The sequence below is a fragment of the Stegostoma tigrinum genome, chromosome 21 (assembly GCF_030684315.1).
Source record: "Stegostoma tigrinum isolate sSteTig4 chromosome 21, sSteTig4.hap1, whole genome shotgun sequence".
In the NCBI taxonomy this organism is placed as follows: Eukaryota; Metazoa; Chordata; class Chondrichthyes; order Orectolobiformes; family Stegostomatidae; genus Stegostoma; species Stegostoma tigrinum.
In genome coordinates this window covers 17,105,597-17,131,909 of record NC_081374.1, presented here as the reverse complement: position 1 = coordinate 17,131,909, position 26,313 = coordinate 17,105,597, and the positions used below count along the sequence as shown (strand labels likewise).

General features: G+C 42.8%; 1 protein-coding gene across 1 annotated transcript in view; it reads left to right on the top strand.

Moving 5' to 3' along the window:
• The window catches only part of LOC125462848 (sortilin-like), a 72,047-nt gene extending 47,541 nt beyond the window's left edge, over positions 1-24,506 (top strand). Inside the window, exons 13-20 of the mRNA XM_048553280.2 lie at positions 709-880; positions 1,395-1,585; positions 9,701-9,890; positions 10,362-10,478; positions 16,148-16,256; positions 16,898-17,010; positions 18,546-18,660; positions 21,203-24,506. Of these exons, the coding sequence (XP_048409237.1) occupies positions 709-880; positions 1,395-1,585; positions 9,701-9,890; positions 10,362-10,478; positions 16,148-16,256; positions 16,898-17,010; positions 18,546-18,660; positions 21,203-21,217 (1,022 nt within the window). The 3' untranslated portion in view covers positions 21,218-24,506. The remainder of the gene's footprint in view (positions 1-708; positions 881-1,394; positions 1,586-9,700; positions 9,891-10,361; positions 10,479-16,147; positions 16,257-16,897; positions 17,011-18,545; positions 18,661-21,202) is intronic.
• Positions 24,507-26,313: the final 1,807 nt, after the last annotated feature.

Here is a 26,313-nt window from a genome sequence, read left to right as displayed (position 1 = left end):
TTATTGTGGAATGTGTTTTTATAAACATGCTGAATTAGACTGAGTTTCATAGTTTACTCTTTGCTCCAACAAGGCTGATGCTGTACAGAAAAATTGTGAATGGTGTCGATAGATTGAAAAAGATTTTAAAAAATGTTGCAGGAGGAATAGCGTCCTGCTAACCCTTTTTTCAGTGAGCTAACGTAATAGTTGTGCTAAACTGACAAGAATGAGTAAGTCAGTTTTGAGTGGCAGAAAGTGATATAACGTTTAATTGGAATTTTTTAAAAGAATTTTCTTAGAAAAGACAGTTGATGTTGGGACTGTAAAATGTGCTTTCTTAGCATCTGAAGAGAGTAAGCTCAGCTAATTTTTGGTATAGATTTTCAAAATATTGCTCACACTCTATCTTGAATATTATTGCTGTTAGAATTTTAGGAACGCCTGCCAGTATATAGAGAGAATTTATTAGCTATTTCATTAATTGCTGAAAAATAATTAAGACTACTGAGAATAAAAATGCTCAGTACAATCTGACACTTTGTGTACATTTTTTCACCTTGCCTATAGACTTACTGTTGTTCAGAATTAGTTCTTGCGAAGTGACACTGCAAGTCCTGAATTATGCCAAATGTTTTAGCTTTTGTTTTAGGGAAACAGCAATTGAGCAGTTTCAAAATTAGATTCAACCTTTGTTGCTTCAGTGCCATGTTTTTTTCTCATTTCTAGGCAGTGTTGGGGATGCGATTTCTGTAATGATGCCTGATGTGTATGTGTCTGATGATGGTGGATATTCCTGGTTTAAAGCTTTAAAAGGACCCCATCACTATACCATTCTGGATTCAGGGGGCTTGATAATTGCAGTTGAACACAATGAGTACAACAGTGTCAATACAATAAAGTGAGTATTGTTGCAGGGTAGCAAACACTTATGATTATACTTTTTTATATCTGCTTGCTATAAGTTTGTTTTGTTGTGGCATGAACTTGAACACTTTTTTTTTAATTCATTCATTTATATAATTTGATTCTTTTAGACCAATTAGGCAAACTTATGACCAAATAACCCTAGCGACCTGCTACCTCAACATTTCTGGATTTATTCTGCAACTTAAATGCTTGAATGAAAACGTTTGCCTGCTTTGCTTTCTTGATACTCTCTTAATTTACTGGTATTTTGAACTGCTCCAATAGAGGACCATTTATCAAAATTAACTTATGAAAGCCCCTCTCCTAATTTTGAAGATATCAAATTGATATTATTTAGTTTTTTGATTTGTTTAGTTAAGAGAACACTTGTTTTATTTAAAAAAAAATCATGCAGCAGAAAAATGGTAGTTTTCCAAGCTTCACCTAGGGGGAAGCACTTGATTAAATTCATTTTTTAAATTAAATGTCTTTATTTTAATTCCTAGGTTCTCTATTGATGAAGGCCAGTGCTGGTATTCATATAAATTCATTGACAAACCCATTGTATTTACTGGCCTTGCCTCCGAGCCAGGTGCCAAGTCGATGAATGTCAGTATCTGGGGCTATGTGGATCTCATAATTACTCAACACTGGGTATCTGTAACCATCGATTTTGAGGAACTCCTCACAAGGGACTGTGAGTTCAGATTTAATTGGTTTGCGAATCGGTAGATTTAGACAAGTTAAACAGTTTTTAAAATTGACCTAATTTTATTGTTTTCACCAAAGTCAATTTATATCAAACCTACTTTCAGCCTTGTTTACTACTGCCATGGTTTTCAAATCCTTTACATTTTAAATTAAATTGCAGCTATGTCAGCCAACATATTGCTTTGGAGAGTGCTGGAGTTGCTTGGTTATAATAAATTTCTGATGGTATTTGGTACAATGATGTAGTGGTGAATGGATTTCACTGGAGAAAAGTTACTTGAACCACTGATACATGTTAATACTGTTCTTGGGAGCCTTGCAATTTTGATGTTAGGGAAATGTTATAATATAAAACCTGGAACTTGAAATATAATCTGTAGAAGTAAAAGAATGTCAGCAACCAATCCTTTACCCAGCCATACTTCCTTTTGTCAATGCATTCAAACTGTCCTTCCACTCTTAGTATGCTGATATTACAATATTCCTGTCAGTTCTATTGCACCTTTTTAACCATCATCTTCCTCAGCATGCCATGTCCTTGACCCCCTTCAGATTCACCATTTCTTGGACCCTGTTTTAATCAATGCAGCTGTAGCTTCTTAAGCCTCTTACTATCTACATCCTCTAACTCTCATTTACTTCATGTGCCAAAGAGGTAACTTTTTTTAACCATTTGTACATGCATGAGCTCACTCTTCTGCACTTAATGCTCTGGCTGTTTATCTCTGTTCACATGCTTAAACAATTTTCTTGATTTTGTTTTTTTTCCCCACTCTGTAAATCTGTCACTGTCTCAAGTTAATGTCCCCTTCTGACCCTCCATTTTTATGTACACTTTAGAACTTCTAATCTCAACAGTACCTGATATAATACTGGCCTAGTCATCAATTGCTAACTGAAGTGCTAGTGTAGACTGTGCTTCAGTTTTGTAATGGGATTTGAACTGACACAGTACAGAGGTTCATCCCAAAGAAAAGAAAAATTATCCGGGGTGGGATTAGCCAGCCATGGCTGACAAAGGAAGTCGGGAAATATATCAAAGAGAAGGAGACAGCTTATAAAGTGGCCAAGAGCACTGGGAAATCAGAAGATTGGGAAGGCTACAAAAACAGACAGAAGATAGCAAAGAGAGCAATAAGGAAGGAGAAGATTAAATATGAAGGTAGGCTAGCTGGTAATATTAGAAATGATAGTAAAAGCTTTTTGAATACATAAAAAACAAACGAGAGGCAAAAGTAGATATTGGGCCGCTCCAAATTGATGCTGGAAGGCTACTGATGGGAGATAAGGAAATAGCTGAAGAACTTAAGTACTTTGCGTCAGTCTTCACAGTGGAAGACATGAGTAGTATGCCAACAAGTAGGGAGAGCCAGGGGGCAGGGTTGAGTACGATAGGCATTACAAAAGAGCAAGTGCTAGAAAAGCTAAAGGGTCTAAAAAATTGATAAATCTCCTGGCCCCGATGGGCTACATCCTAGAGTTCTGAGGGAGGTGGCTGAGGAAATAGCGGAGGCTTTGGTCGTGATCTTTCAAAAGTTCTGGATGTGTGTTTGCTCGCTGAGCTGGAAGGTTAGTTTTCAGATGTTTCGTCACCTTTTTTTATTTGAAAAAATATACTTTATTCATAAGATGTACAAAAAATAAAACATATATTTATACACCTACCCAGTCAAGCAAGCCGCTCCGGGTTACCTAGGGGGTACGTACATCAACTAAAGGAAAAAAAACAAACAAAGAAGAAAAGAAAACAAAGCAAAGTAAATACCCTGGCAGTTGTCACCCCGCACAGTCCCCGTTGGCCCCCTGACCAGTTGTGGAAGGCGCCAGCTGGGCCCAGGTACCAGATAGGGCCCTTTTTTCCATTCTGGATGAGGGGTTTCATACCGTGGTCTTTCCCCACCGCGCCTTGGCGGCGGCTGCCCCAAGCTTTAGCGCGCCCCTCGGCACGTAGTCCTGGACCTTGGAGTGCGCCAGTCTGCAACATTCGGTCGGGGTCAGTTCTTTCAGCTGGCAGACCAAAGAGCGTCTTTCACCGCATTGATGGTCCTCCAGGTGCAGTTGATGTTGGTCTCTGTGTGTGTCCCGGGAAACAGCCTGTAGAGCACGGAGTCCCGCGTCACGGAGCTGCTCGGGACGAACCTCGACAAATACCACTGCATCCCCCTCCAGACCTCCTGCGCATAGGCACACTGCACAAGGAGGTGATCGACAGACTCGTCTCTCACCCCCCCCCGCAGCCACCTCGAGGGCAGCGTGCGGTGGCGCAGAGATTCCGGACATGCATAAAGGATCTCACTGGCAGAGCCCCTCTCGCCGCCAGCCAAGCAATGTCCTTGTGCTTGTTTGAAAGTTCTGGCAATGAGGCGTTCTGCCAAACGACTTTGGCAGTCTGCGTGGGGAACCACACGACGGGATCCACCCTCTCCTTTTCCTGAAGGGTCTTGAGGATACTACGTGCTGACCACTGCCTGGCGGCCTTGTGGTCAAAGGTGTTTCCTTTCAAAAATTTCTCCACAAAGGACAGGTGGTACGGAACGGTCCAATTACTCGGAGCGTTCCGCGGCAATGAGGCCAGGCTCATCCTTCGCAACACCGGGGACAGGTAGAACCTCAGTAAGTAGTGACACTTGGTGTTTGCGTACTGAGGATCTACGCACAGCTTGATGCAACCGCACACAAAGGTAGCCGTCAGGGCGAGGGTGGCGTTCGGTACGCCCTCTTCCCCCATTTTTCCAGGTCTTTGTACATGGTGTCCCTGCGGACCCAGTCCATCCTCGACCCCCCAAATGAAGTGGAACATGGCCCGGGTGACCACATGAGCGCAGGTCCAGGGAATAGGCCAGGCCTGTGCCACATACAACAGTACTGAAAGCCCCTCGCACCTGACAACCAGGTTCTTACCCGCGATGGAGAGGGACCGGAGCGTCCACCTGCCCAGCTTCTGCTTCAATTTGGTGATACGCTCCTCCCAAGTCTTAGTGCATGCCCCAGCTCCACCAAACCAAACACCCAGCACCTTCAGGTAGTCTGTCCTGACGGTGAAGGGGATGAAGGAGCGGTCGTCCCAGTTCCCGAAGAACATGACCTCGCTCTTACCCCTATTGACTTTGGCACCCGAGGCCAGTTCAAACTGGCTGCAGATGTCCAATAGTCTACTCACCGACCGACGATCGGTGCAGAAGACGGCGACATTGTCCATGTGCAAGGAGGTCTTGACCTGAAGGCCTCTGCTGCCTGGGATAGTCACACCCTTCAGGCTCATGTCCTTCCTGATGGACGCGGCGAAGGGCTCCACACAGCACACGAACAAGGCAGGAGAGAGCGGGCAGCCCTGCCTGACTCCAAATCTGGCAGGAAAACTGTCCGATTCCCACCTGTTGATCGAGACTGCGCTAACTATGTTGGCGTACAGCAGCCGGATCCAATTGCGGATGCCCTCCCCGAACCCCAATTTGGAGAGGACGTCTTTCATGTAAGCATGAGAGACCCTGTCGAAGGCCTTCTCCTAGTCCAGGCTGACGAGGCAGGTGTCCACCCGCCTGTCCTGTACATAGGCGATCGTATCCCTGATGAGCGCGAGGCTCTCAGCGATCTTCCTGCCCGGCACAGCACAGGTTTGGTCAGGGTGAATCACTGACTTCAGGACAGACCTGACCCGGTTGGCTATGACCTTGGCCAGGATTTTGTAGTCCATGTTCAATAGTGAAATGGGGCGCCAATTCTTAATTTCTTCCCTCTCCCCCTTCCTCTTGTAAATGAGCGTGATGATGCCCTTCCTCATGGACTTGCACATTTCCCCTGCCTGAAGCGCACTATCGTACACTTCCAGCAGGTCCTGGCCGACCAGGTCCCACAGAGCGGAATACAGCTCGACCGGTAAGCCGTCGCTCCCGGGAGTCCTATTCCTCTCCAAGGACTTGAGGGCTCTGGTCAGCTCGTCCAGGGATATCGGCCGGTCCAGCCACTCCCTCGTGCCGTCGTCTAAGACCTCCGTGATAGACGACAGGAACGACTCGGAGGCCGTGCTGTCCGTGGGCTTCGTGTCGTACAGTCCGGCATAGAAGGATCTGCTGATCCTCAAAATGTCGGGCCGAGACGACGTCACCGAGCCGTCGTCCTCCTTCAGCTGGCTAAGCACAGAGCTCTCTTTGTGCACCTTCTGAAAGAAGAAACGCGAGCACGTCTCGTCCTGCTCCACGGAGCGGACCCTGGACCGGAAGATTATCCTGGAGGCCTCAGCAGCAAAGAGGCTTGCTGGCCCCTCACCTCGTGGAGGTCCTCCGTGACATCGACACCCCCCCCCCCCCCCCCCAATCAACTGCAGAAGGAGCAGGTTCTGCACCCTTTTCTGGAGTCGCGACAGCTTTCCCCGCCTCTCTCTCCACTGCAGGACGGCCAACCGCTCATTCCGTACTGCTGGGGCGTAAACGTTGATCAGCCTCGGAGCACCCCTGTAGGTGACTTCAGCCACTAGGAGGCGCCCCCCCCCCCCCCCCCCCACTCCTGAATTTGAGAGAGGGTGAAGTCGCGCCCCCGCAGCAGAATAGCCAGGGCGAAGGAGCGACAGTCGTTACCCCCCGACCAGATCGAAGACCCACAGGTCCAGGCGCCGGACCATTTCCCGTACCTGCCGAGGTGCGGTATCCCGCACTCCTGCAGAAACAGGAGGCCCGCCTGGATGGTGGTCAGGTAGGCCAACGTGGATACACATCTTGCGGTTGACTTGACGCTGCGCACATTAATGCTCGCAACTTGTACCCCCATTGTGGGCAGTGACCGCAGTACCCTCCCCAAGTACAAGGTCCAGCCCCTCCATCTGTCCCTTCATGTCCATTGCCCGGGCTAACTGCTGGACGCTCTCCAGGCTCAGGAAACCGTCCGTGCTGCCTTCTGGGTGGCATCCCCCCGTCGGGGATGCAGAGGCAGGAGGGTCAGGCTGGGGACGCGCTGTTTCCTCCTTCCCGCCTGGAAGTTCCGGGGGGCCCTCCAGTGCCCCAGCGGCACTTGACTGGGTGTCGGAGGGAGCCTCAGGACGCCTCCCGTCACCTGGAAGCGTGGTGCTGCTTTCCTTCTCCCTTGAGATCTTTAACTTCTGCTTCGGGCGGGCCCTCTCCGAATCCCCCTCGTCAGAGGAGCTCTTATAGCCCCCCTGTAGCTGCCTCTTCCCGCCTGATGGTTGCGGTTCCTGGGCCCGTCGACGCACCTTCCTCCTCGCTTTCCGGACCGTCATCCACTCCCCTGGGTCGCCTGTCGCCGCCTCCATCGACTCCGGGTTGTCGGGGGTGAGCTGAGCCTGCAGGGGCGCTTTGCTGGCCTCGGGCCCATCCTGCGGGGCTGGGCCCTCCTGCACGACCTGGCCCTCCTGCACATGATTGGGTTCCTTGCTGGACCCTGGTGCCTTCCTCTCCTCCCGGGGGGCTGGCCCCGCATTGCCCCTGCCGGCGACCTGGGCGTAGGTGGGCCCCCGCTGCGGGCATGCCCTATAGAGGTGGTCCGCTTCCCCACAAACGTTGCAGCTTTTCTCTTGTGGGCAATCCTTTGCAAGGTGTCCCTCCTCCCTGCAGATGGTGGCTTTGCAGTCGGCCGCCACGTGACCTGACCTACCACAGGCATGGCCAGACTTTAGGTTGCCCTGCATAGGTCAGGTAGCCCTTGCTTTCGCCGATCGCGAAGCTGGACGGTGGGTGTACAGTGTTCCCGTCCGCGCCCATCCTCAGCGTCACCTTGATCTGCCTCTTACTGGTCCAGATGCCAAAGGGATCCATGATGTCAGTTAGGTCCCCTTCCACCTTCACGTACCTTCCAAGGAAGGTCAGGACATCAACTGCTGGCACATGCGGGTTGTACATGTGTACAGTCACCATACGGCTCCTCTGCGCTGGCATCACAAACAGCGGGACAGCGGTCAATACAGAGAGGGGGCCCTCACCTCCTTTCTCCTTGAAAGCCTCCAGGAAGCGCGCTCAAAGCTTGGCACTCCTGAAGGTCACATCGTTAAAAACCTCCTCTGGGGAAATCCTGCAGGCAGTAAATGTCCGCAACAGCGAACCCGCAACAGTCCAACAGGACCCTCTTCACGAAGAAGATGCGGTCCACAGGTGCACCTTCATCCACCTTCTTTACGGAAACACGGGTGGTGTTCTGGACCCCCTGACCTGGGGCACGAGCACTTGCCACAGCCATCGTTGCAGGTTGGCTGCTCCCCTGAACAAGCGTTAGGCCGAAGCCAGCATTAAGATCCACTGGTTGCAAGGGTGCACAGCCAACCCGACGTCTTCCTTTTACCTCCAACACAGCACTCTCCTCCTCTCGGTCCACAGAAGAGTGGGTCTTTATTTTGTTCCAGATGTAAGCTGGTTCACTGAGCTGGAAGGTGTGTTCCCAGATGTTTCGTCACCATTCTAGGTAACATCATCAGTGAGCCTCTGGTGAAGCGCTGGTGTTATGTCCCGCTTTCTATTTATCTGGTTAGGTTTCCTCAACCTGAGCTACAAATCTTCTCAAAACTCGCTATCTTTCAAAAGTCACTGGAGTCAGGGAAAGTCCCAGAATGATTGGAAAATTGCTGTTGTAACTCCCTTGCTTAAGGGATCAAGGCAAAAGATGGAAAATTATAGGCCAATTAGCCTAACCTCGGTAGTTGGTGAAATTCTAGAATCCATTGTCAAGGATGAGATTTCTAAATTCCTGCAAGTGCAGGAGTAGATTAAAACAAGTCAGCATGATTTTAGTAAGGGGAAGTCGTGCCTGACAAACCCGTTAGAATTCTTTGAAGAGGTAACAAGTATGTTAGACCCGGGAAACCCAGTAGATGTTATCTATCTAGACTTCCAAAAGGCCTTTGATACAGTGCCTCACGGGAGGCTGCTGAGCAATGTGAGGGCCCATGGTGTTCGAGGTGAGCTACTGGCTTGGGTTGAGGATTGGCTGTCTGACAAGGCAGAGAGTTGGGATAAAAGGCTCTTTTTCAGAATAGCAACCAGTGACGAGTGGTGTCCCGCAGGGTTCAGTGTTGGGGCCACAGCTGTTCACCTTATACATTAATGATCTGGACGAAGGGACTGGGGGCATTCTGGTAAAGTTTGCTGATGATACGAAGATAGGTGGACAGGCAGGTAGTACTGAAGAGGTGGGGAAACTGCAAAAAGATTTAGACAGTTAAGGAGAGTGGCCCAGGAAATGGCTGATGAAATTCAATGTGAGTAAATGTGAGGTTTTGCACTTTGGAAAAAAGAATACAGGCATGGACTATTTTCTAAACGGTGATAAAATTCGCAAAGCAGAAGTGCAAAGGGATCTGGCAGTGTTGGTCCAGGATTCTCTAAAGGTTAACTTGCAGGTAGAGTCCGTAATTAAGAAAGCGAATGTAATGTTGTCGTTTATCTCAAGAGAGTTGGAATATAAAAGCGGCGATGTGCTTCTGAGGCTTTATAAGGCTCTAGTTAGGCCCCATTTAGAATACTGTGTCCAATTTTGGTCCCCACACCTCAGGAAGGACATACTAGCCCTGGAGCGTGTCCAGTGGAGATTCACACGGATGATCCCTGGAATGGTCGGTTTAACGTATTATGAGCAGCTAAGGATCCTGGGATTGTACCCTTTAGAGTTTAGAAGGTTGAGGGGAGATCTAATAGAAAATTACAAGGTAATGTATGGTTTAGAAGGGGTGGACAGTGGGAAGTTGTTTCCATTAGGTCGGGAGACTAGGACCCATGGGCACAGCCTTAAAATTAGAGCGGGTAAATTTAAAACTGAAATGAGACGACGTTTCTTTAGCCAGAGAGTGGTGGGCTTGTGGAATTCATTGCCTCAGAGTGCAGTGGAGGCCGGGACGTTGGATGCCTTCAAGGCAGAGATCGACAAATTCTTGATCTCAGAAGGAATCAAGGGCTACGGGGAGAGTGCAGGGAAGTGGTGTTGAAATGCCCATCAGCCATGATTTAAATGGCAGAGTGGACTTGATGGGCCGAATGGCCTTACTTCCACTCATGTCTTATGGACAATTGCTCAACCTTCCACTTTGTAATCAAGGGCAGCAAACAGAACTTTCTTTTGGAAAGGATTAATTTTTCAAAAAAAAAAATTTCTTTGATTTCCTCAGGTTCTGATGATGATTATATCCAATGGCTTGCACATTCAAGTAATGTTAATGATCCTAATGATGGTTGTATGTTGGGCTACAAGGAGAAGTTCCGGCGTTTAAGAAAATCTTCCGTCTGTCGAAATGGACATGACTATGTTGTGAATAAACAGCCCAATGTCTGTCTGTGCACTCTGGATGATTATTTGTGGTATGTCTTTTCTATTTGTCCAATGAGTCATTACAAAAACCTGGTAATCTAGTTTGGCTAACTTATGTTGAAACACGTAGGCTTTGTAAAGCTAAGAAAATATAGAACAAGACAAGTGCATCTGTTTTTGCTTTTCCTGGTCATGACCTTTTCATAGATCCTCTGCCCATTGATTCCTAACTTGTAATTGTTTTCAAAATCCAACTTAATTCAGTTAATGTGATAGTCACAAAGAATAGATGCTATAAGCATGTGTTGTTCCTAATTGAAAGATTCATTGTTTACTTGGAGCAAGCTTTTAGGTGATCAGAATAACATCCCTGACCAAATTGCTTCATTATTAATTCTGTTGATTCCATGCTCTTTAATAAAGAAGAACTGATTTCCAGACTATTTTGTTTAAAACTGTCTTAATTTATGAAATTGCCTGAGAATGACTCTAAAAATGACTTTAAATATTCTCCCTGCCAGTGATTTTGGATACTATCGAGAAGAAAACAGCTCGGAATGTGTGGAACAGGCTGATCTGCAAGGCCATGATCTGGAGTTCTGTTTACAAGGAAAGAAAGAAATTTTGCAGACAAATGGGTAATGAATTGTTTCAGTTAAGACTGTGGGAATTTTTGACTTGAAGACTATTAGTAAGACTATTAGTAAGACTATTAGTAAGACTATTAGTAAGACTATTAGTAAGACTATTAGTAAGACTATTAGTAAGACTATTAGTAAGACTATTAGTAAGACTATTAGTAAGACTATTAGTAAGACTATTAGTAAGACTATTAGTAAGACTATTAGTAAGACTATTAGTAAGACTATTAGTAAGACTATTAGTAAGACTATTAGTAAGACTATTAGTAAGACTATTAGTAAGACTATTAGTAAGACTATTAGTAAGACTATTAGTAAGACTATTAGTAAGACTATTAGTAAGACTATTAGTAAGACGGTGGACGCTGGGAAGTTGTTTACATGAGGCGGGGAGATTAGGACTCGTGGGCACAGCCTTAGAATTAGTGGGGGTAAATTTAAAACAGAAATGAGGAGATATTTCTTCAGCCAAAGAATGGTGGGCCTGTGGAATTCATTGCCATGGAGCGCAGTGGAGGCCGGGACATTAAATGTCTTCAGGGCAGAGATTGATAAATTCGTGATCTCACAAGGAATCAAGGGCTACGGGGAGAGTGCAGGGAAGTGGAGTTGAAATGCCCATCAGCCATGATTAAATGGTAGAGTGGACTCAATAGGCCGAATGGCCTCACTTCCACTCCTATGTCTTATGGCCTTATGGACTTGAGGTAACTAACTCAGTTTAGACTGTGTCATTTAAGAATTCAAAATCAAGAGTAAATACAAACGAAAGTTGAGGTTGATGAGAGTTGCGGTCATCTCCACTCTGATGCTTATCATGAACGTTTTACAGTTGGATTTAGATTTGAAAATAATGAGGGATATAATCATATATAATAAAATGTGAGGCTGGATGAACACAGCAGGCCAAGCAGCATCTCAGTAGCACAAAAGCTGACGTTTCGGGCCTAGACCCTTAATCAGAGAGGGGGATGGGGGGGGGGGGGGGGGATGGGGGACTGGAATAAATAGGGAGAGAGGGGGAGGCGGACCGAAGATGGAGAGTAAAGAAGATAGGTGGGGAGGTAGGGAGGGGATAGGTCAGTCCAGGGAAGACGGACAGGTCAAGGAGGTGGGATGAGGTTAGTAGGTAGCTGGGGGTGCGGCTTGGGGTGGGAGGAAGGGATGGGTGAGAGGAAGAACCGGTTAGGGAGGCAGAGACAGGTTGGACTGGTTTTATTATCTTGGAATCTCCAGCATCTGCAGTTCCCATTATCTCTGAGGGATATAATCATACATGGTATTGAACAAGGTTTCTTTCCAATCATCTTTTTCTGAGTTGGTAGCATTGTTGCTGAAGTTTGAGTTTTAAAGGCTTTCGTCAGACATCCGTGGTGGTTTTTGTATGTGGTGTAGTGTACCTGTTTATAGAAACTGACTGTTCTTGTTGAATACACTTGAAATTTTTGGACCGTGCCCCTGACTGGAAATATCTGCAATAAATGGAGGAAGTGGGAAAGCGAATTATTCTTGTCAATAAAATGTGAGGCTGGATGAACACAGCAGGCCAAGCAGCATCTCAGGAGCACAAAAGCTGATGTTTCGGGCCTAGACCCTTCATCAGAGAGGGGGATGGGGTGAGGGTTCTGGAATAAATAGGGAGAGGGGGGAGGCGGACCGAAGATGTAGAGAAAAGGAGATAGGTGGAGAGGAGAGTATAGGTAGGGAGGGGATAGGTCAGTCCAGGGAAGACGGACAGGTCAAGGAGGTGGGATGAGGTTAGTAGGTAGGAGATGGAGGTGCGGCTTGGGGTGGGAGGAAGGGATGGGTGAGAGGAAGAACAGGTTAGGGACGCAGAGACAGGCTGGGCTGGTTTTGGGATGCAGTGGGGGGAGGGGAACAGCTGGGCTGGTTGTGTGGTGCAGTGTGGGGAGGGGACGAACTGGGCTGGTTTTGGGATGCGGTGGGGGAAGGGTAGACTTTGAAGCTGGTGGTGAAGTCCACATTGATACCATTGGACTGCAGGGTTCCCAAGCGGAATATGAGGAGTTGCTGTTCCTGCAACCTTCGGGTGGCATCATTGTGGCACTGCATGAGGTCCATGATGGACATGTCATCTGAAGAATGGGAGGGGGAGTGGAAATGTTTTGTGACTGGGAGGTGCTGTTGTTTATTGCGAACCGAGCGGAGGTGTTCTGCAAAGCGGTCCCCAAGCCTCCCCTTGGTTTCCCCATTGTAGAGGAAGCCACACTGGGTACAATGGATGCAGTATACCACACTGGCAGATGTGCAGGTGAACCTCTGCTTAATATGGAAAGTCATCTTGGGGCCTGGGCTAGGGGTGAGGGAGGTGGTTTGTGGGCAAGTGTAGCATTTCCTGCGGTTGCAGGGGAAGGTGCCGGGTGTGGTGGGGTTGGAGGGCAGTGTGGAGCGAACAAGGGAGTCACGGAGAGAGTGGTCTCCCCGGAAAGCAGACAAGGGTGGGGATGGAAAAATGTCGTGGGCGGTGGGTCGGATTGTAGATGGTGGAAGTGTCGGAGGATGATGCGTTGTATCCGGAGGTTGGTGGGCTGGTGTGTGTGAACGAGGGGGATCCTCTTTGGGGGGTTGTGGCGGGGGCGGGGTGTGAGGGATGTGTTGCGGGAAATGCGGGAGACACAGTCAAGGGCATTCTCGACCACTGTGGGGGGAAAGTTGCGGCCCTTGAAGAACTTGGACATCTGGGATGTGCGGGAGTGGAATGCCTCATCCTGGGAGTGGAGGCAGAGGAATTGGGTATAGGGGATGGAATTTTTGTAGGAGGGTGGGTGGGAGGAGGAGTATTCTAGGTAGCTGTGGGAGTCGGTGGGCTTGAAATGGACATCAGTTACAACCTGGTTACCTGAGATGGAGACTGAGAGGTCCAGGAAGGTGAGGGATGTGCTGGAGATGGCCCAGGTGAACTGAAGGTTGGGATGGAAGGTGTTGGTGAAGTGGATTAACTGTTCGACCGACACCCTCATCTGCCTTGCTGAACTCGTCCTCCCCCTCAACAACTTCTCTTTCGATTCCTCCCACTTCCTACAGACAAAGGGGGTGGCCGTGGGCACCCGCATGGGCCCCAGCTATGCCTGCCTCTTTGTAATTTATGTGGAACAGTCCCTCTTCCGCACCTACACAGGCCCCAAACCCTACCTCGTCCTCCAGCACATTGATGACTGTATCGGCGCCGCCTCTTGCTCCCCAGAGGAGCTCGAACAGTTCAGCCACTTCACCAACACCTTCCACCCCAACCTTCAGTTCACCTGGGCCATCTCCAGCACATCCCTCACCTTCCTGGACCTCTCAGTCTCCATCTCAGGTAACCAGCTTGTAACTGATGTCCATTCCAAGCCCACCGACTCCCACAGCTACCTAGAATACTCCTCCTCCCACCCACCCTCCTGCAAAAATTCCATCCCCTATACCCAATTCCTCTGCCTCCACTCCCAGGATGAGGCATTCCACTCCCGCACATCCCAGATGTCCAGGTTCTTCAAGGACCGCAACTTTCCCCCCACAGTGGTCGAGAATGCCCTTGACTGTGTCTCCCGCATTTCCCGCAACACATCCCTCACACCCCGCCCCCGCCACAACCGCCCAAAGAGGATCCCCCTCGTTCACACACACCAGCCCACCAACCTCCGGATACAACGCATCATCCTCCGACACTTCCACCATCTACAATCCGACCCACCGCCCACGACATTTTTCCATCCCCACCCTTGTCTGCTTTCCGGGGAGACCACTCTCTCCGTGACTCCCTTGTTCGCTCCACACTGCCCTCCAACCCCACCACACCCGGCACCTTCCCCTGCAACCGCAGGAAATGCTACACTTGCCCCCACACCACCTCCCTCACCCCTATCCCAGGCCCCAAGATGACTTTCCATATTAAGCAGAGGTTCACCTGCACATCTGCCAATGTGGTATACTGCATCCACTGTACCCAGTGTGGCTTCCTCTACACTGGGGAAACCAAGCAGAGGCTTGGGGACCGCTTTGCAGAACACCTCCGCTCGGTTCACAATAAACAACTGCACCTCCCAGTCGCAAACCATTTCCACTCCCCCTCCCATTCTTTAGATGACATGTCCATCATGGGACTCCTGCAGTGCCACAATGATGCCACCCGAAGGTTGCAGGAACAGCAACTCATATTCCACTTGGGAACCCTGCAGCCCAATGGTATCAATGTGGACTTCACCAGCTTCAAAATCTCCCCTTCCCCCACTGCACCACACAACCAGCCCAGCTGTTCTCCTCCACCCACTGCATCCCAAAACCAGTCCAACCTGTCTCCGTTTCCCTAACCTGTTCTTCCTCTCACCCATCCCTTCCTCCCCCCCACCCCCACCAAGCCGCACCTCCATTTCCTACCAACTAACCACACCCCACCTCCTTGACCTGTCTGTCTTCCCTGCACTGACCTATCCCCTCCCTACCTCTCCACCTATGTTCTTTTCTCTCCATCTTCGGTCCGCCTCCCCCCTCTCCCTATTTATTCCAGAACCCTCACCCCATCCCCCTCTCTGAAGGGTCTAGGCCCGAAACATCAGCTTTTGTGCTTCTGAGATGCTGCTGGGCCTGCTGTGTTCATCCAGCCTCACATTTTATTGTCTTGGATTCTCCAGCATCTGCAGTTCCCACTATCACTGAATTATTCTTGTCAGCTTTCATTGCTGGAACTAACTTATTCCATCCACCAGGTGGCAGACAAATTTCAGTTTTCTGGTTATGATCAGTATACTTGGCAGCAAATTGAATACTTGCTGTAGAACTCTGTACAAATTTTTATACAACCACTTTTATAGCAGGAGCTATGAAAAGGTGCCAGCCTAAAGGGTTCGGTTCTTAACATATCTTTGACTGTGCAGCAATAACTTTAATCTCTGATTTGGAAATGTTGGTATTGAGAGCAATTTATATGGCTTTTCACACAGCAAATATAAAAATTTTGGAAGCATTTCACAGTAGTGGTTGTACTTATTCAACCAGAAATTTGAACAAAACCCTGTATTTCCGCCACATGTAAAATACCATAGAAGTTGGAAGTTAGAAATAAATACATAAAATGTGAAATAACTCATCTGACAACACCTGTGGAGGGTAAAAAACAGTTAACATTTCAAGTTAATTATTATTTTCATCAGCACTTGGGAAGGTGGAAACTAGGTTTTGGGCAAGTGAAGGTGAAGGTTTGTTGAAAAAGAACCATAGTGAAATTATATACTAAACTGGAGAGATTACATGACCTTTCCATTTGTTCTTTGTCACACTTTCTTTGCTTTCTGTCACTTAGAATTCTTACCATTTATAATTTCTCCCTGTCCCATGGAAGGTCATCCATTATGTTTGGGAGCTTCCAGATCCAACTATGAATAATATAACTTGTAAATTACTAGAAACCTCTTCTCTTAGACATGGCCCCCTTGACTGGGAGCTAAACTTATGCCTAATTATTAACTTTTTGTTTTCAAAATGGCGTTTACTTCCTGTTTTATGGGAGAAAGTGCTGTTTTGTCTTCTATTTGACCAGATTGAAGATTATCTTTTTGCACATCGTGTGTGTACTGTTTAAAAACCGTAGCTTTGTTTTTAGTATGAGATTTCTTAATTTTTAACAATTGGTATATTATCAGATATGTATCCAACTTGTCATTTCTTAGATACCGGAAAATTCCAGGAGATAAGTGTTATGGAGGGGTGCAATTAAATCGTTCGGTGAAAGACATGAGAAAGAAATGCGTCAGTAACTTGCTGGCACCTGAAGAATTGGTAAGTTTTTGAATAGCCTTTAAGTTATGAAAGAACGGTAGCATGAATTCCTGGTCAAAGTACGCATAAGAACAATTAATATATTGTATAAATACTCAGGCATCACCAAAAATGTATGCAAAACTACACGCCTGATCTTGTCAATGTGAAATTTCCCGAATTGGGAAACTGCAGTTTTGTTTTGTTAATGGGATACAGACATTGCTGGTAAGGTAATCATTTAATGTCCTTCAATAGCTGCTTTCCAAGACTGTCACATCCTATACTTTAGGACCATGAGAGGGACAGATGGGAAAGCTTAAAATAGTCAAGCAAAATCTAATAGTGAGAAACCAAGCCAGCCAACCTGTGCACCATTACAGCTCAGAATTTGTCTGGCAGAGCATTGGGTTTATTAAAAGGAAGATTTGATGGAATGAGGTAGTTCAAAATCCAAATATGGTAACTGCACTTTGCACAACATAGTATTTCAGGACAAATTTCAATGATAAGATGGTTATTTTTCTGTGGTAATATTTGTTCATCTCAATAAGACCATCTTTAAGACAGATCTGACCTGTCCTTGCTTTGTCATTTATTGTACTTCTCCAAAATTTAAGTTCAAATAATATTCAAAATTTAAAATCCTTCGTTTGTTTCAGTCTGAATCCCGCAGAACCAGCTCTATGCCAATTATCGCCACTGTGATAGTATTATTACTTATGCTGTTAATCCTTGGAGTGATCTTCATCAAGAAATATGTGTGTGGTGGAAGGTAAGTGATTTAATCCTGAGGAATGTAGATATTTAGAGTAAACCAAACTGAAATTGCTGGAGAAACTCAAAAGGTCTGGCAGTGTTTGTTTGTGGAGTGAAAGCTATTCACACTTCAAGCCTGGTGACCCTTGGTCAGATGGTTCTAGACCAATTGATGGCCAATTTTTACACAGCAGAGAAGGTATTTTTAATTAAAAGACCCAATATGACAACAGATGTAATTGAGTTTTGACGTGCGGTTTCCCCACTTTTTTATATGGCTGTTGTTGTGCAGTAGTGTCCTTACCCCTGAGCCAGGAGGACCAGGTTCAAGTCCCACTTGCACCAGTAGTGAGTAGTAAGAATTGGAAAATATCCTCACTTGATGCCACTGACACAAGCTTCACCAGCTGAACATGCACAAGATATTCAGAATGTATTGCATATGACTTCCTGCAAAGTTAGAAAATTGCTTTCTGTGTATTTAGGGTAAATTATCCCAAGCCATGAAGTGATTTCTTTTGATGCACATATCTCAATAACTGCCAATAGCCAATGCTCAGTGGTGTTTTGAGTTTTTGTACTTGATATTTACAGTGTGATTTTATTTGATTGATACTAACTGTCTGCAAGGAAGCTGATGTGCAAATTACCTAGAACAATTGAGTGATTTGGGACTAGCCTGTTGTCTCTTGCTCCTGCTAGAGGAATTGAAGGGAAGAGACCGTTTTAGTTAGTGTCATTTGCATTTCTTGTAATACAAACATTTAAGGGAGCACTTATACAAAACTTTATTAATGGCCCTCCGGTGCTAATAGGGTATTCCAAATAATCTAGCCATGGAACTTTACAAGACCCTTAAAATTCAACAACTGCTATTCATTTGCATGTCTCTCAAAGTACAAATGCTGGCACATTTAAGTGGCTGATGTGTTCAATTAGAACAAAGTGTTACAGCATGACAGTAATGGTGGTGTCACAATTCAGGACTGAGGGGAAAATAAATATAAGTGCCAATCAATTCAGTTTGACCTGTATAGTCACTTTGAGATTACGTAGGGCTGAGATCGTGGGAATTGTTTAAATTGACTAGGAAGTCATTAGATAAATGCTGTCTTTTTATTAACTGAACTGAAATTGTTCACATCATTCTAAACACTGTTTCAGTTTGGTAGTTATTAAATATTAAACTAAACTTGCAGTAGTTGAGAGTTAGAAGCCCACACACATGGGTTCTGCTTGGCCTTAGCTTGATTAATTCTTCAGTTTTGTTGTTGAAAAATCTCAGTGCAATTACTGTATTTTGAACTAAGCACATAAAATCTGAAAATGCAGATTGAAAGAACAAATGAGCAGGAGGCTTTGCACACAGTTTTGTCTTACTAAAATACGTAATTCAGATTTTTTCATTTTTACTGTTTTATCATTATTCTCAATAGCATAATATGATTTGTTTAGGCTGGGGCACTTTTATGTGAAACTTTCAAATCCTTCTTAAGTTTCTATTTAACTTGTCAACTGTAATCTCCAAATTGTTTTTAATCGATCCTTTAGATTCTTGGTACACCGGTACTCAGTCCTGCAACGGCATGCAGAGTCTACTACAGCAGATGAACTGAACACTGCTGCAGTTGCTAATAAGCCAGAATACCATGACGACTCTGATGAGGTATATGTGGTATCATTTTTCCTTCTAAATACCATACAAAAATTCATAATTTGCTTTTACATTTACTTGGTTCAATTTGATAGCACTTTTGTTTGAGTTAAAGGTCAAGACTAGGTAAAGCCCTTAACAATTTGAGCAACTAAACTATACTGATACTTTGTTGTGGCTTTGTAAGGTGTCTGTTGAGCTAGAGCTGTACCTAACTGTTTGTTTCGGCTGTTTAGCCATATTTAGGAACTATTTGGAAAGCAGGCACTCTATTAATGTTTGTGCCTTTTTAATGGCAGCAATGTAATCAAGTTGTCTTCTGTTTGTTTGCAAAAGGCTGACTGTACTTTTAAGAGCAATTCATTGCGAAGTGTTCTTCGGCATCCTGAGGCCATCAAAAGAACTTTATAAAATCCAGTCCTTTACACAGAAATACATCTCTAGCACCCATTTTGAAAGAAAAGCCATATCTACAATCACTTGATGTCTGCAAAACCTTGAATAGTTTTACCAGTTTTGTGCATTTGTTTGTCCGTGATAAATTCTGTTGACCATGCTTGGAAAGGAAGAGTCCCAAATGAGCTTGTTACAATTATATCCCATGGTCTGGTTACTTGCTATCTGAAACCCAGAGAATAGAATCGAAATGTATTGTTATTTGTACTTTTACATGAAAAAATATATTTAAAAAGTTTAAATTACTCTATCATGGCACCAATATTAATCAAAGATTTTGTTTTTAAAAAAAGTTTAAAAATTTAAAACCAAGATCATCATAGTTCAGTTAATGGGAAAGGGGCGATTAAAAAGCCCTGAAGACATAGCCAGGATGAGGCTACCATGCTGGGCTGCTGGAATACTGAGCTGGAAGCCACTGCAAAAAAGACCGTTGTGCTGGGCTGAAATACCTGGAAACCAAACTGAAGACTAAAGACTCTTTTGCTGGGACAAGACTGCTGTGCCAGACCGAGAGAGATGAATTGTTTCTTTTTGATTTAATTTGCAGAAATAGATTCACAAATATTTCTGCATTTTGATACTAAATTGAAGAAGTGAGTCAAATCTGCAAGTGTGAGAACTAACAACTTGTTCTATACACTGTAAAACATGCAATAACTATTAATTTTCATAATTGATTACATACTTCAGGTATGTAGAGAATTATGAGGAGGTTTTATTTGAAGCATACTAGAAGCATTGTGGACTGTAGTTTATTTGAACAATCAGAAGGCACTTTTTTTAAAAAAAAAAATACAAAAAAGAGCAAGGTCAATAAAAGATCTTTTATTTTTGAAAGACATTTGTTGATATCCTGTAGCTTTAAGCTGATGCTTGGACTTGTTGACTGGAAATAGCTTGCCTAGATTTATGGTGTCAGGAGTTTTGTGTTTGTATTGCATGGAGTTCAATTGGGATCCTGCCTCCTGAGGTGAAGAAGCAATCTAGATCATCTTCTGCTTTTGTGCGAAAAGCATTTGAGAGTCTGTTGTGAGACCTGAAGAACTGATGCAGGTGGTCCACTAAAAAGGCTGAGTTTTTGTTGGTTCCTGAATGAACTGCATCTGTAGATATCACAGTGAAAACTACCTGTGTTCAGTGATACCCATCTATGTGCTAGGTCACCAGTAGATAGCTACCTTGAATATTTGATGTATATACAATATATTATTGGTCATATTGTTAACTGGGTAATGCACTTTAAATTTGTTGTGACGAGTGTAGTAGTGGGACTAGAGATTGACGGTCTACCCTAACTTCAGTTGTAACAATAAAGCTGACATTTTTGCACAGGACAGCATATAAAGATGTTGTCCTCACGTGGATTCACCTGTTATATTCTACCCACATCTGGTTTTAATTAACTTTTTTCTGTAGCTATTTTTCTTTTGATATTTATTTAACTTTTTTTTGAGCAAATGAACAACATCCTGAAATGAAATTTGGGTAGAATTTTGTACAAAGACAAAAAAGTGAAAGTTGCACGAGGGTGCATTCTGTGCACAAGCTAACTTTTTGGTTTCTTCTGAGAAATCAAATTTATAATGCAGAATCCAGAAATGAACCTCTTTTTTTGTGTTAAGTCCAAAGTTAGGAACGGGGTAATAAACTTACAAATGTTTACATAAAGTGAGCTTTGTTCTTGTGTAAAACTGTTGTTTGTGTTAGAGAACTTTATTGGAGTTCAACATCTCAATGTGAAATTGCTAGTGCATCTGTAGAGAATGCAATCTGTATATGGTTGCTATCTGATTATAAAATAACTTCATTTTTCAGACCTTTCCTTCATGAGTAAAGGTAGAGCTTATTTGTTGCTGTAAGGCTATGTAGAATACATATGAAATATTATTTACATTTTAATTTTTGAGTACTGTCTTATACACCAGAAATCAGAATGCATTTTGGCGTTGCTTTCTGAAATTAAGGTGAACTAGATTGAGTGATTTGCAATTGTTCATATGTGCCCTTTCCCCTGTTGTATATGGGAATGATTTGTAAAATTCAAGTTGCCAGAATCAATATTTTGCATTGAAACCCATTTTTTTTTCCTCTTCAGGATCTTCTGGAATAGACTGATTTTGTTTGAAGAAAATTTTGGTGATACAAGATGCTGTTTTGCCAAACAAACAGCACCGTAGTATTTAGAGATGCTGTTGCCACCATCTGATTCTCTATCAAGTACCTACACTTTGATTTTACAGCATCATGCAAAAGCAGTGTGACATTTTTATGAATGTGATACATTTAGAGCTACAATCAGAACTTTCCCACAGATGCTTCTGGTCCTCCTGTGTTGGAATTTGTTTTTCAAGATTTTGATAAATGAGGAGAGGTAAACTAGAGGAGAATGAATTGTTAACAATCATATGTTTAAAATTGGGAAAATAGTGGCTTTGGAGACTGAATGACTGACTAATTTGCAGAACAACATTTAAAATATGCTCCTGGATGCATTGCTCCAAGCTTTTGAGGACTTCTTGTATAATTATACATTCTTCAACTTCCTCCAATAATCAGTGTCTCTTTCATTTCTCACCAAGACTGACTTGTCAAATTCAAATATAAGCAGTAAATTCTTGAAGTTATGCAAATGTTGTGTATTTTTTAAATGCCACTAAATGCAGGATCCCTGGTAATGTGCTTCAATAAAGTCCCAGTTGTCAATTTACAGAAGTTGACATCTATTGTACTGCTTTTTCCAAGATGTCTTTCATATTATTTGACTTCTTTATTGGCCTCAATAGTTTCCCTTGCGTAACAGTTTTAGTATCAACCTCCTGAATGAGGAAAGTTAAGTCTTTTGAACACTGTCCTGCCAAGAACTCTCATTTATACACCTCTATGTACTTTATGTGTGTAAAAGATATTAAAGAGACACTGATGAAACCTTCCAGTATTTTATTAAGTGAGATCTACTGTTGACTTTAGAAGTTAATTTAATGTTTTAAAGTTTTATGCCTCACGACATGTATAAATGAGGGTTTTTCACATTTAGAAGATCAAAATCTTAATTAGTTGTCAAGTAAGTTAATTTTATAGAATTAAAAATTAATGCTTGTGCCCTGACTTGCTGCACTTCTGCTTCTTTCCTCGCTGCCGTAAAAAACAAGTGTGTAAACTAAATACAATGCATGGATTATAAAAGTAAATTAAATTAACACTGGGTGTATACCCAGATATATTTACTGCATAATTTGTTACATCTAATATTCTACCTTGCATATTTATCTATGGTAATCTGGGAAATAGTTTGAAACCATTACAACATGTACTTTTTAAAGTATTTTTAGCAGAAATGTTATCTGATTTCAGAAATAGCTAGTTTATTGGAGTATTAACTGAATTCAGATGGTGAAAACCTCTTCCAAGATTATGACTAGGCTGTTAATTTATTTGCTTTGAGTTCTCTGTTCATTTATATTTAGGTTTTAGAATTGGAAAACATTATAACGTGTATATGTAATATATTTTCTTTGCATTTAGTGTTTTGTGCTACTCCCTTCTGTATTACATGAGAAAAGTATGTAAAGTTGGACTTAGGACTTTTTGTAGTGCTGTGGTGTCAGAAGCTGTTGATTTACTTATCAGCACATGTTCCAAATTGTATAGTCTTCTGTCCACATGACTTAAAGGATTCAGCGAGTTATTCCATTCTTATTACCTTTTTAGCTCTTTTAAGAAGCATTGTATATTCTCAGATCGTGGCTGTTAAAATTACTGCACAGTTCATAACTAGATCACTGACAGTTCAAATTCAAGTGGGCATGCACACATTGAGGGCCATGTAAACTTTATATCCTTGATTAAGGCATATGTCTTAAGATTTTAAGTTTCCACTTGATTTTTTTCTGGTTTATATAAATTGTTTTGTTTTTTAAATTTCATCTTGCTTATGATTCTGAAAGGCCTTAGACTTATGATGCTACTTTTGGAGAGTTCCCCATATGACAGAATATACATATTTTCAAATTTGTTTTCTAATCAATATGGTTAATCACCCATGATCCAGAAATGAATGATTATACTTTGTATTTCAAAAAATCTTTAACAAGCTGCATTCTAAAATCTGTGAATGAGTTTGATTTTGACTATTGGAGTTGTACATAGTCAAACAATTGAAGTTTTAGCTAATAACTTGGCTACTCAGCTCAGTGTTTACAATAGGTTTTCGTTAAATAACTGAAATGAATCCCACTGCCATACTATTTTCATAGTTTTGTATATCTTATTTTGTTGCAAATATTTATCTGACTTGCTATTTTAAAAAGTGCTCAGATTTTAATGACGTTAATGTTTTATGTCCACAAATGTTTGTAGTTACAATGGGCAGACGCTACAGGGATTTGTATTGTTGAAGCTTTGGATAGCACAGACTTAATACTGATCTGTGAAACTGCAGTGGGTTTGTTATGACATGTCCCATCTCATTATCATTGCCCATATAAATGCTTGTAAAACTGCTTGCTTTGCATTTGACTTCCTTCCTAGTTGGAAATTTTTTAAAATTTGCTTTAGAAACCACTCAATCTTATGATTTTCATTGTATGTATCTTTGAAGTTGTGGCAGTGTAGGAATACCTTGCCCACCTGATATTTGTATTTCTTGGGTGAAAGTAATCTTCAAACCAGAACCAAATTCTGAAGATCAGTAGTGGATAGTCATCTCTAGAAGTATAAAGTGAAGTGGTGATAGGCTATCGTTAGCTAAGATGAACATTCTGACATGCATCCTATACTCTAATACCATCCTTCAGTCTTTCTCTCTCTTTTTGCTAAATTCATTGCTGTTCTCACCATGTTTCTGTTTTGGTTCTGACAAAAGCACAGGCTAACATCCATGCTCTGCCATCACTTATGAATGTTATGAACAGTGTAATAAATCCAGATAATTTGTCTGTGTGATGTTCACAAGTGTGGTAGCAATTGGCCAGGAGTAAGAGTTAGTCAGTAAAGTACATGGTGTGTTTCTTGAATGAAATTGATTGTTTTGTTCCCTTCCAAGTCAACCCTTGCATATTTGGAATTAAACCGATTGTTTGTTTGCCAATAAATTTCAAATTGTACAATGCAATTGGAAAGGCCTGTGGAAAGCAACATTAATCAATTGTAGAAACATTGTGCTATATGGTTTTAATACATCAGCCATGATCTGTACTTCATATATGGTAGAATTAATTTATGATTTGGTTTTTTTTGTCAATTTTAATAAGAACCTAATTAGCATCTCAAAAGCTAATAGAAAGCAATATGAAGAATGTTGTTGAATTATTGCTTTTTTGCAGGAATGCTGGTCTATTTTCAATGATTTAAAGCTCAAGCATTTTGTTTTCTAATTTGTGAATAAACGCGTCTGGATCTTAGCTACTCTAGTATTCATCTTTCTTACATATTAATTCAGAGTGACTGACCAAGAATTGTTTTTTACATGAATATTTGAATTGGTATAGTTTTGGAAGATCATTGTTTTTAAATTTACAATAGGACCCCAGTTGTCTATCTCAATATTTTTATTTTAGCTGCATGTTAGTGGAATGTTTTTTAGCTTTATTTAACTTTCACCCCTATTTGTAATATTTGATCATGATGCAATTGAACTTGAGACATATAGTCCAAATCGAAAGGAGTGTTTGCCAAACAATCATTTGTGAAGGTGCCTGTCCATATCTTGCATTTTTAATTGGTTCTTAAATTTTCCCTACCTTTGCCTCCAGCAGCATCTTTCTCCTGCATGGTGGTGTTTAACCAAACCTAGTTAAGTTCAGTAAGTTGAACCAAAAAAGCTGAATGTACAGGTGCATTAATGTAACAGTCAAAAATTGATAGCAATATCCGTTGATCAACTTGGGCGTCAGCAGAATTACTACTGTCTTTTTGATTTTTAAAAAGTACAACAGATGAAGTTGATTTAAATTTTGAGCACCATAGCCAGTTGTAATAATTCAGTCAAGATGAGAATGTTTAAGAAATGGTTGATTCATGGCCTAGCTAATTAAATTATAAAATGCTGATTGAAAACAAATTTCCTTGACCGCTGTGACAGAGGCTAATGCTCCTCCCTCTTACTTGGTTACCATGCTGCAAGCTACTCCAAGCCATTCACTAATTTTCTTGTTACAGCAGTGTACCCAAATACCTTAACTTTTTTTGTTTTCTATCACGCTGCTGGGTTTTTAGCTTCAATACATTTGGTGTCACTATTAAATGGGTATAGATTATTGAGCTGATAATTCATTTTATTGCTTGTGTAAAATGTTAACCCTTCCTGTTTAGATCACCTAAATGAACTGCAGATTTTTGCCTTAGCAGAAGTTTAATTGACACTTGAGGTCTGGGGAGAGGGTGCTGCCATTCTAACGTTAAAACTAAGTCAGAAAATGGTTGAAGGATTTGGAGTAGCTTGCCACATGGGTTATCAACGAAGAGGGAGCAACACCAGCCTCCTTACCAGCTGTCAAGGGAATTTGTTTTCAATCAGCATATGACATTCATGGCCAGGGTCTTAATAAAATTCATCACCAACTGTTTTTTAAGCATTCTCATCTTGACTAATTTATTAAAGCTGCCTATTGTGTTCAAAGTTTAACTCCACTTCATCTGTTGTATTCTTTAAAATCAAAAAGACAGTAGTAATTCTCCTGAAGTCCACACTAATCAATGGAATTCAGCTAGTATCTTTTGTCTTGTTATTAATGTATTTGTGTATTCAGGCTTTTTGGTGTAACTTGCTGAATTTGAAAGCAAAGGGCATCAGGATATGTCTTGCAATTTGTAGTGTAATTACACTGTATCTTGGCAGCTGCCAACAAAACAGTAAATGGTGTTTGTTTTAAAGTTTCAACCCAGTGCTGTTTAACCCCCAGTTGAATTCCTCTGCACCATTTAGTTGTCAATGGACATGCTGGCTGGCTACTGCTTAATGATCTTGTGTACACAAAACTCTAGTGTTAGAGATAATAGGAACTGCACATGCTGGAGAATCTGAGATAACAAGGTTTTGTGGATGCTTTTGATCCTAACCATATTTCATTCTGCAGCATTTACTACCTGATAATGCACATAGAACTTGTGGATGGCTTTAAGATCAAAAGTCATGCATGATATATAACACTGCACACTGCAATGCACAAGCCAGTGGAAGCAATCACCACATTGTGCTGTTTTTCCCAT